We start from the raw sequence: 11330 nt of genomic DNA, 5'->3' as shown, positions 1-11330 counted from the left end.
GGGAAATAGCCCTGAAACTCGAGTCGCCTTTATATATTTATATTTATATATTTATATATTTGATCCTTTATATTGAACACTCAATATTTCATCTACATTCAATACTTTATTTCATGGTGCCATCCATTTTTATTTTATATTATATATTGTATATTCCATATTCTATACCCCACATTGGTTCTGCAGGAATATAAATAAAACATAGAAAACAGACAGTGTTGGAAATCTTTTAAACAAAATAATATATATATATATATATATATATATATACATACACACACACATATTTTGCGTGTGTACATAGACATACCCAGTAGAGTCTTCGAATATCTGAACCTCCAGTGTCTCCTTTCTCTTCTTACTTTGAGCATTTTTTTCTTCTTGTACTCATCCATTGATTCAGACAACAATCGCAATTCTGAAATTATTTTTATTTCCTAAAATTTCTATATATTTTACATTTTGTCTCTCTCTGTCCATTCGCTTTAAGTATAAAACTTTGAATGGACAGCTATTCTAATACTATTCTAATACTCTCTCACATTTCCCTCCCAACAACAATTATATAACAGTCATATATTTTCTTCCTTTACAGTTATGCTGAATGTTGCTTTACAACCTGTCGTACAAGAATTCTGATTCCACTAGAATACCTGCTACCAATAGTTTCTGGATCCTTATATGTTTGTAGTGTACATAACTTCTCTTAACTCTATCCATAAATATTAATGTAGATCTGCAAGTCTTTTTGTATGCAATATGTGTGCCACTTGGAGATGTCCCAGCCAGCAACAAACATTGCAAGTGTTATGTAGAAAGTATTTCTGCATTGCATATTTCCTACACATGTAAACAGAGTCCCATGTTTGGACATCATAAGACAAGAAACTGAACCATAATAGATTATAACCACAGGCATCGGTTTTGAGAGATTTCTTAAGAGTTAATATGGAGGATGGTAATTACTCAGACACTATAAATTCAGTTAAACAGACATCCAGTGGTGAGATATTATCATGTAAAGAAAGTCCATTAGAGAAACATATTAAATGTGAAATTTGTGGAAAATCTTTTGCGAACAGAAGTAATTTAACAACGCACAAAAGATTACATACAGGAAAAAAACCATTTCGATGTGAAATTTGTGGAAAATTATTGAATCAGAATGTTCACCTTATCGTCCACAAACGTAGTCACACTGGAGAAAAACCCTACAACTGTGAAACGTGTGGAAAATCATTTGCGGATAATAGTTATTTACGAAATCACAAAAGAATCCACACTGGAGAAAATTCTTTTGAGTGCGAGATATGTGGAAATTCGTTTACCCATAATTCTCAACTTGTTCTCCACATCCGTAGACACACTGGAGAAAAGCCATTCCACTGTGAAATATGTGGAAAATCATTTGTTGGTAATAGTTCTTTAACAGCTCACAAAAGAATCCACATTGGAGAAAAACCTTATCACTGTGAAACTTGTGGGAAATCCTTTGTCAATAATAGTTGTCTAACAATTCACAAAAAATTCCACACTGATGAAAAACCTTACCACTGTGATATATGTGGAAAATCGTTTGTGTATAAGTGTGATGTAACACGTCACAAAAGGATTCACACAGGAGAAAAACCTTTCTACTGTGAAATCTGTGGGAAATCTTTTGCCAGTAATGGCTATTTAACAATTCACAAACGAATTCACACTGGAGACAAACCGTTTGACTGTGAAATATGTGGAAAATGCTTCATCAATAAATCAACACTTGTTACACATGTACAGATTCATAGCAAAGAAAAAACCTATCATTGTGATATATGTGGGAAATCGTTCATTATCAATTCTCGTCTTGTAGTTCATAAAAAAATACATTCTGGGGAAAAACTTTTCCACTGTGAAATATGTGGAAAGGCGTTCCTTAATAATGGTGTACTTGTTTGTCACTTAAGAGTACACACCGGAGAGAAACCATTCCATTGTGAAATATGTGGTAAATCATTCTCTGATAAATCTAATCTTAGAGGTCACATTCGTATCCACACTGGTGACAGGCCATGGCACTGTGAAATATGTGGAAAATCATTCATCTATCAAACTTACTTAAATAAGCACAAGCGAATACACACAGGAGAGAAGCCTTAAATTAGCTTTTAAATGAGCTACATCTGGCCCAAATATTCTATCTGTTTTATGTTCAGACTCACCAGATCCAGCCTCAAACACCTACCCTATGTTGTCATTCTAAAAATAAACAAACACCTTCATTGAAATCTTGAAGCTACAAGAGAACGTATTTTTAATTCAAAACTATGTGAAGAAACAGTATTATATTTAACTCAATAAAGAATGTACTCCAAACAGAGCTAGACAATGCCATAAGTGTCAGACTCTTCAATAGCATCATCGTTCCTATGCTCTTATATGCAAGTGAGACATGGGCTACTGTGAAGAGGACAGGACATTGATTGGGTCAAATGCAAAAGGCCATGTAAAGATCCATGTTAGGATTAAGAGAGCACGTTTGAAATGAGATAATTCGAGAACGGAGCAGAGTGAATGATGTGATCGCAGAATACCAAAAGCACAAGTTCCACTGGGCTGGACATGTTGCAAGATGGACTTGTGCAGTTACCAAGTGGTATCCAAGAGACTTTTAAGTTGAAGTGTAAATTCAATTGTTTCATAAAAACATCTTATAAAATTTTAAATAAAAATTTGTTAATGATATTTTCAAAATAATTTCTGTAACAAAATATTATTTAATAAAATTATCTCCATACATAATTTACACAAACCTTGAAGACATTGGTTCTCATTTCTCTCAGGTAGTTAGAACATTCCAGTAGCTTAATTTTAGTGAAAGCAGTTATAGTACTTCTTTGTTTCAATCATTAGACTGTGGCCATCCTGGGGCACCGCCTTGCAGATTTTTTAGTCTAATGAATCAACCCTAGGACTTTTTTCTTTTGAAGCCTGGTTCTTATTCTATCAGTCTCTTTTGCCAAGCTGTTAAATTATGACAAGCTGGCAAAATCATTACCATTCCAAGCAAACTGCTTCATGGCATTTCATCCAGCTTCGTGTTCTGAGTTCAAATGTTGCCTTTCATCCTTTTGGGGTTGATAACATAAGTACCAGTTGCATACTGGGGTCAATGTAATCAACTCACCTTCTCCTCTAAAATTGCCGGCCTTGTGCAAAAATCTGAAACCAATATATTTAACACTTTTTAATAATACCCCTTTAAAAATGTCTCTAAGCTGCCTCTTATTTCTATCTCATTCCTCAGTCCACTTTCGATATTTACCATAACATCGTTGTTGTATGGTAAGAAGTTTGCTTCCCAACCACATGATTCCAGGTTCAGTCTCCTTGTGTGACACCTTGGGCAAGTGTCTTCTGTTATAGCCTCTGGCCAACCAAGAAAAACAATAACAATATTTAACAAAAACATCTTTAAATGACGGTCTGACCGTCTGCCAAGCAAATGGGAAACAGTAATTGAAGTAGATGGTGACTATGCTCCGGAATAACCATTTAAAGATGTTTTTGTTACATGTTGTTATTGTTTTTGTGGAATAAAATTTGTTGAAAAAAAGCAGCAATAATTATGCACCAACCCAATATAATGAAATATTAGGAAGTGTTGCTTGTTGTTGGCACTCCGTCGCTTACGACATCAAGGGTTCCAGTTGATCTCATCAACTGAACAGCCTGCTCATGAAATTAACGTGCAAGTGGCTGAGCACTCCACAGACACGTGTACCCTTAACGTAGTTCTTGGGGGAGATTCAGCGTGACACAGTGTGACAAGGCTGACCCTTTGAATTACAGGCACAACAGAAACAGGAAGTAAGAGCGAGAGAAAGTTGTGGTGGAAGAGTACAGCAGGGTTCGCCACCATCCCCTGCCGGAGCCTCATGGAGCTTTAGGTGTTTTCGCTCAATAAAGACTCACAACGCCCGGTCTGGGAATCGAAACCGCGAGTCCACTGCCCTAACCACTGGGCCAGGAATTGTATAAAAGAAATTAAAATATTTTGTGTATTGTAGAAGTAAAACTGATTTATTGCACACAATTTTTAACAAACAAAATCTTATATGGACCTATAAGGGTCATATGGACCCCCCCAGGGGCCAGATGAATCCTGATTGAGAACCACTGGTCTAAGCCCTGTATTAAGACAATTTTAATAAACAACATTGTGTTGCGGTTCACTCTTGAGGATCGTTTGTTCTTGGACACTCCGAAATATACAATGTGATTATAATTTAAATTTTTCTAAGTTGTTTATGAAATAAAATTTCAGTTTTCTGAAATGTGAATATTTTATTAGAAATTACTTGATAAGATTTTACAGCAATTTATTCTGTTTTTACCTTTATTTGTAGAGAAAAGCATTCCAACAAATCATCTCAATGACATTGTCTTTGTGGTGTGTGTTCGTTTGTGACAATTCAAATGACTTTTACAGATAAATGATTTATCACATATGTCACAATGATATTGTCTTTGTGGTGTGTGTTCGTTTGTGACAATTCAAATGACTTTTACAGATAAATGATTTATCACATACGTCACAATGATAGGGCCTTTCTCCAGTGTGACTACGGATGTGAACAATAAGGTTAGAATTATCGAAGAAGGATTTCCCACAAATTTCACAGTGAAATGTTTTTTCACCATTATGAATTCTTTTATGTCTTTTTAAGTCACAATTATTAAAATAAGATTTCCCACATATTTCACAGTGGAATTCTTTTTTCTCAGTGTGTATTATTTTGTGTCTTCTTAAATTACTGCTAGAATAGAAATATTTCCCACATATATCACAATGAGAGGGTTTGTCTCCAGTATGCACTTTTTCATGACCAACAAGAAGTGATTTATAAAAAAAAGAATTCCCACATATCTCACATTTGAATTCTTTTTTCCCAGTGTGTATTATATTGTGCCTTCTTAAATTACTCCTACAGGAGAAATATTTCCCACATATTTCACAGTGGAATGGTTTTTCTCCAGTGTGTACTGTTTTGTGAGCAACAAGATGGGAATTATTAATGAAATATTTACCACAGATTTTGCAGTGAAAGGGGTTTTCTCCCGTGTGTTTTCGTTGGTGACCTACAAAACGAGAATTGCTAATGAATGATTTTCCACATATGTCACAGCAGTACGTTTCTTCTCCACTGTGAAGACGTCTATGAGTAACAAGTTTAGCAATGTTCATGAAAGATTTTCTACATATTTCACAGTGAAACAGTTTTTTGTCAAAGTGTTTTCTTTTATGGATTCTTAAATAACCATTGTTGACAACTGAGTTCCCATATATTTCAAAGTGGTATTGCTTTTCTCCATTGTGAATTTTTTTGTGATTCGTCAGTGAACTATTATTCACAAACGATTTTCCACAGGTGTCACAGTGAGATGGCTTTTCTCCAGTGTGACTACGTTTATGGACAATAAGTTGAGACTTGTAAGTATATAATTTCCCACAAATTTCACAATGAATATTTTTCTGTAATGAACTTCGTTTATGAGACAGTGGTTTCTCACTACCGGATGTCTGTTTAACTGAATCTATATTGTCAGAAACAGTTTTGTTAGAAATGTCTGACAGATTACCGTTCTCCATATTAAAACTGATGTCTGTGGATATAGTCTATTATGGTTCAATTTCCTGTCTTATGATATCCATCTCATGGAACTCTGTTTACACATGTAGGAAATATGCAATGCAGATATATTTTCTACACAACACTTAGAGTATTTGTTGCTGGTTGAGACATTTCCAAGTGGTACCCATACTGTAGACAGAACGACTTTTATATCTATGTTAGGTACCACTTTGGTATGTGATCTACACAGCCAATTATTTGGCAAATCGCATACCAAAGTAGCACCCTATGTTAATTATTGTGGATAGAGTTAATGGGAGTTGTGAAGGCTGTAAACTGCAAGAGGAAGAGAGAGAGAGAGAGAGAGAGAGAGAGAGCAAATGTCCATAAATGATTGGTAGCAGATGTTCTGGTGAAGTTAGTATTTTCGTATGACAGGTTGTAATGGAACATTCAGCACAACTGAAAGGAAGAAAATATATGACTGTGTAAGATAGATGTTGGAGAAAGGAAATGTGCGTATATATAATATGCATAAACACACAAAGATATGCCCTGGCACATCGTCACCATCTTTCTCTCTCTCACTCACCCTTCCTTTCTTTTGCACTCTCACTCTCTCTTGCTTTCTCACTCTGACGGGATAACCATGTCTCTCCTTTACAGCAAGACACCTCTTCCTGTCTCTCTGTCACACTCTAACTTTTCATCACCTGGCACAGGATCACCTCCTCCAATTCCGACTCCCTTCTCAAAGGGTCTTTGTCTTGCAAGTTACTTGGTGACATGCCACATAAAAAAAGCATCCTGTCCACAGTGAAAAGTGTTTGATGTTTGGAAGGGCATCCAGCTATAAGATCTATGCCAAAACACACTTCGCCGGTGCTGGTGCCACGTAAAAAGCACTCAGTTCACTCCGCTGGGCGGTTGGTGTTAGGAAGGGCATCCAGCTGTAAAAACCCTGCCAAGACAGACAGTGAAACCAGCTCCTGACAAACCGTCCAACCCATGTCAGCATGGAAAACGGACATTAAATAATGATGATGAGTAATGATGAAGATTGTTAACATATGGTATAAAAGTTTACAATGTCTGTTGTGATGGCAATACAAATAATACGCATTTTAGATTTAAATATAACGTGAAAAGTTAAGAAGCCGATGACACATTTGATTATTAAAATATGTTTCAGCAGTTCTGTAAAGCGGAGAACAACCAATGAAGTTCGTGACGGCGCTTGGTTGTTCCAGCGCATTAGTCTTGCCATGGCTGCACGCGTGCACCAAAAGTCATTAGAGAGGTTTCCCAGCGCCCCAAAATTTTCAACCTAAGCTGGTGAATTATTAATTTTTTTTTCTCTTCTAACTCTTATGTATATATTTAAGTATAAATAAAATTAACCAATTAACGATGTAGCGTCGTTTGTGATGAAAAAAATATATATTTAATCATCCAGGTGATGGAACACCGACTTCGATACATCAAATCGGTCGCTTTAAGTTGCTATTTATAAACATCAACGTTCACCTTAATTACTACACATAATATAATTAAATTACCTGAAATATACTCTGTTGGCCGGGTTGTTATTGATTTTTCTGTCGTTTGAATGATACTACCGGTGATATAAATTAAATGTCCCTAACATAATTTAATACAGTCGGTAACACCCTTATTCTTTGATCTATATCCTGTCTATGGTATAAATCAAAAATACATTATTCAACCAAATAGTTATCGTCGTTTAAATAAATATTGCTGGTAAATATAGAGAAAACAGGGAAAATTCAAAGTGGGAACATGTGAAAATGACGAATACAAAAAAATTAACTTAGCATTTCTGAAACGAGTAAGAAACTTTTAACAAAATATGGTGAAACATGCATTCACCACTAACTTGTTTACCTTATTTAAATTGGATTTGGATTCTTATATTTTGACTATTGGACATTCCGTCTGTGCAAAAAACAAAAAAAAAAGAGAACTTTCGAAATGTACTTTGTCCCTTCCATTTTACTTAACATTCTAAGCACGCTATGTTGAGAAAGTACATATATTGTCGGGTTTTATGCGATAGGCTCTTTATTTAATCTTAACATAATTACACTGTGTATTAAATTTTATTGTTAACTGTTATTATTTTATTGTTTATGTGTGTTTTTGTGTTAGAACCAACTCGTCCCTCGTTTTTTTATTATCCTTTTCGTTGTGTGTTCGGTCTTTGTAACCAATAAAGAAAAGATTATTATTGTTGTTATAAAGAATAAAAAAGTTTAGAATGGTACAACAATGCACTATAAAACAATAAATGGACTATATACCTGTTGAAATTTGGTTATCTATAGTCCGATGATATTTCGGAATTACAATTCCTTCTTCAGATCTTCTTAGCTGGAGTCTAACATTCTTCTTCTTGTTATTTTCTTTATATTGGCGGAGGTAAAGAATACGTACACCACCCGTTTTCGGCATAACAAAAAACCCTGACCACCGGGTGTACGTATTCTTTACTTTCGCTATTTAGCTGACTCCTGATGATAATTATGTTTATAATTATAGAATATTTGTATAATTTTACCTATAAAGGTTATTTTAACATACCAAACTACTTGGTAGAATTATTAATTATTTAATTAATTTTACCCTTTTATTATTATTGAAATATATAAGACCTGTTGGGGCAAGCGAAAGCGAAATCGTGATGGCACCTATGCCCAGCGTCGCCTGCCTGGCACGTGTAAAGACGTTCGAGCGAAATCGTTGCCAGTGCCGCTGGACTGGTTCCTGTGCAGGTGGCACGTAAAATACACCATTTTGAGCGTGGCCGTTGCCAGTACCGCCTGACTGGCCTTCGTGTTGGTGGCACGTAAAAACACTCACTACACTCTCGGAGTGGTTGGCGTTAGGAAGGGCATCTAGAAACTCTGCCAAATCAGATTGGAGCCTGGTGTAGCCATCTGGTTCACCAGTCCTCAGTCAAATCGTCCAACCCATGCTAGCATGGAAAGCGGACGTTAAACGATGATGATGATGGTGATGATATATATATATATATACACACACACATATATGGCTTGGTTTGGCTTCATACTCTTGCTTGATGGGGCTGGGGTCACTCCAAGTTAGTTGTCCCAGAAGCATCATCATACATAGTGCTGACAAGGTCTACTAGAGCTCTCCATCGCTGGCAGTCCTGTGCCAGCTCCTCTGTATCCTCCAAGGTGATGTTAAGCCTCTGGAAATCTTCCTCAATCATGTCTGGCCATCTACCTTACTGGTAGCGTCCCTGTACAAGGCTTGTACAGCTCTCACCAACCACTCATCTATCCCTAGTTTCTGCATTGACCACCAGATAAGGGATCGGGGACCCTGTCAAAAGCCAAGCATCTTTGGCTAAGTATCTCTCCTACAGTTGCCTTACCAGAAATATAGCACCAGTAGCCCTTCTCTCTGGCACAAACCCAAACTGCATCTCATCTAGACTAACTCTCTACCTAATTAGTTGGGTTATGACTCTCCGTAACTTTCATCACCTGATCCAACAATTTGATACCTATTATGTCTTTGAGGTAGCCTGCAGAAGGATATCATAAAAGTGGTCCTTCTGTCCATTTGGTAGGTCTGCTTGTTGGGTGTAGGAAGATATAATTGTAGCTATACCATTCTGCAAAATTAACCTGAGCTTAAGTAGTCTATTGCAAACTCTAGCTACCTCTATGACCTTATTCACCCATTTCTCTGCAAGAAGTATGCCCAAACCATTTACTCTGAGGAAATATATATTTGTTTCTTTTATGGGAATAATTTTCAAGGAATTTCATGTCAATATAATTTTACGTTTGGGTTTTCGAATCATGTTTCATAAAAGTGTCTCTGTAAGAAATCATTATAAATAAATAACACTGAAGAAATGATTTTTTTTTCCCAGAATGCATTAGTGGACAAGAAAAGTAAAACAGAAAATACCAGAATAACATTTATATTTGCTCTGTATCTTTTCATACACAAGTTTATAATTTTCAAGTCTGTTTCTAAAAGAGTGTCTCACATATCAAAGCACATTCAAAACTGCAATACAAGATTTCAAAGAGAAACAATTCCAACATAATTCACCATTATTTACATTTGACGGATATTTGTCCTCATCTTGTTTGTTGTTAGCTGAGATAATCTCCAGCCTTCTATAATTCACAATGATCAATCTTCGGTGAATACATGTCAGTAGACTAAGAATTACAAACAAAGTATTTCTCATGAATCACAATTCAAAGGTTTTCCTTTCCTGTGTGTTCGAACGTGGCTATTCAAGTGACTTTTACAAATAAATGATTTACCACATATTTCACAGGAACAAGGCCTTTCTCCAGTGTGGCTACGAATATGGACTTTAAGACTACAATTATAGAAGAAAGATTTCCCACAAATTTCACAGTTAAATGTTTTTTCTCCATCATGAATTCTTTTGTGTCTATTTAAACCACAATTATTAAAGTAAGATTTCCCACATATTTCGCAGTGAAATTCTTTTTCCTCAGTGTGTACAATAGTGTGTCTTTTTAAATCACTGCCAGAACAGAAAGATTTCCCACATATTTCACAAGGGAATGGTTTTTCTCCTGTATGTATTCTTCTGTGAACAATGAGATTTGAGATATTAATAAACGATTTTCCACATATCTCACAATAATAAGGCTTCTCTCCAGTGTGTACCCTTTTGTGAACTACAAGACAAGAATTCCTAATAAATGATTTTCCACATATTTCACAGCGGTGAGGCTTTTCTCCAGTGTGACTATGCACGTGGATAACAAGTTTTGAGCTATCAATGAAGGATTTCCCACATAGTTCACAGTGATGAGGCTTTTCTCCGGTGTGAATTCTTTTGTGATTTGATAAACAACCACTATTGAGAAAAGATTTTCCACATATATCACAGCAGTAAGGTCTCTCCCCAGTGTGAATTCTTTTGTGAATTTTTAAGGCACTATTATTAATAAAAGATTTCCCACATATAACGCACTGATATGGTTTCTCTCCAGTGTGAATTTTGCTGTGACTGCTCAAAGAACTATTAGTGACAAATGATTTTCCACATATTTCACAGTGGAAAGGCTTTTCTCCTGTGTGACTTCGTACATGGTCAACAAGGCGAGAATTATGTGTATATGATTTTCCACATATTTGACAGACAAAAGATCTTTCTCCAGTATGTGTTCGTTTGTGACTTGTTAAATTAGTGGAATCAACAAATGATTTTCCACATATATCACAGTGATAGGGTTTTTCTCCAGTGTGACTCCGTTTGTGGACAATAAGTTGGTATTTCTGATTGAATGATTTACCACAAATCTCACACTGAAATGGTTTTTCCCCAGTGTGTAATCTTTTGTGTTTTATTAAATTACTGGAATTCGCAAAAGATTTTCCACATATTTCACAATTAATATTTTTCTTTGACAACCCTTCTTTATGAGATAATGGTTTCCTCACGTTGGATGTCTGTTTAACAGAATCTGTATCATCAGAAACAATTGTATTAGAAGTGCCTGAGTGATTACCATCCTCCATATCAACACCAGTGGAATTCATGAAAACTGATGTCTGTGGATATAATCTATTACGGTTCAATTTCTTGTCTTATGATATCCATCTCAATGGACTTTGTTTACAGGAGGAGAAAATATGCAACATAGATTTATTTCTGCAGGACACTTA

General features: G+C 35.7%; 3 protein-coding genes across 5 annotated transcripts in view; 1 reads left to right on the top strand and 2 right to left on the bottom strand.

Annotated features, from left to right (window-relative positions):
• Window positions 1-2791, top strand: part of LOC128250962 (putative zinc finger protein 66) — a 4989-nt gene extending 2198 nt beyond the window's left edge. For both annotated transcript variants that reach the window (XM_052977102.1, XM_052977103.1), the window contains exon 2: window positions 596-2791. In XM_052977102.1, coding sequence (XP_052833062.1) covers window positions 949-2139 — 1191 coding nt within the window. In that variant the 5' untranslated portion in view covers window positions 596-948 and the 3' untranslated portion in view covers window positions 2140-2791. The remainder of the gene's footprint in view (window positions 1-595) is intronic.
• A 1265-nt stretch (window positions 2792-4056) lies between these two features.
• Window positions 4057-8492, bottom strand: LOC106882778 (gastrula zinc finger protein XlCGF17.1). Of its 2 annotated transcripts, none has more exons than XM_052977106.1 (2): window positions 7937-8492; window positions 4057-6077 (listed from the first exon to the last, which is right to left on the bottom strand). In XM_052977106.1, exon 2 carries the CDS (start codon window positions 5630-5632, stop codon window positions 4493-4495), a length of 1140 nt encoding a protein of 379 aa, XP_052833066.1. In that variant the 5' UTR covers window positions 5633-6077; window positions 7937-8492; the 3' UTR covers window positions 4057-4492. The 2 variants fall into 2 exon arrangements, with proteins under 2 accessions (XP_052833066.1, XP_014789049.1); XM_014933563.2 differs by lacking the exon at window positions 7937-8492 and adding an exon at window positions 7175-7237.
• Window positions 8493-9578: 1086 nt separating this feature from the next.
• On the bottom strand, window positions 9579-11324 carry LOC128250961 (zinc finger protein OZF-like). The gene has a single exon (XM_052977101.1). The coding sequence runs from the start codon at window positions 11202-11204 to the stop codon at window positions 9867-9869; it is 1338 nt and encodes a 445-aa protein (XP_052833061.1). The 5' UTR covers window positions 11205-11324; the 3' UTR covers window positions 9579-9866.
• Between the last annotated feature and the right edge of the window lie 6 nt (window positions 11325-11330).

This window comes from Octopus bimaculoides, chromosome 27 (genome assembly GCF_001194135.2).
Source record: "Octopus bimaculoides isolate UCB-OBI-ISO-001 chromosome 27, ASM119413v2, whole genome shotgun sequence".
Taxonomy (NCBI): domain Eukaryota; kingdom Metazoa; phylum Mollusca; class Cephalopoda; order Octopoda; family Octopodidae; genus Octopus; species Octopus bimaculoides.
Note: the sequence above shows the minus strand (reverse complement) of the source record. Positions and strands in the feature narration are given on the sequence as shown.

Excerpts from the sequence above, each read along its gene's own strand:
- LOC128250961 (XM_052977101.1), bottom strand. The coding sequence starts at position 11,204 with ATGAATTCCACTGGTGTTGATATGGAGGATGGTAATCACTCAGGCACT.
- LOC106882778 (XM_052977106.1), bottom strand. The coding sequence starts at position 5,632 with ATGGAGAACGGTAATCTGTCAGACATTTCTAACAAAACTGTTTCTGAC.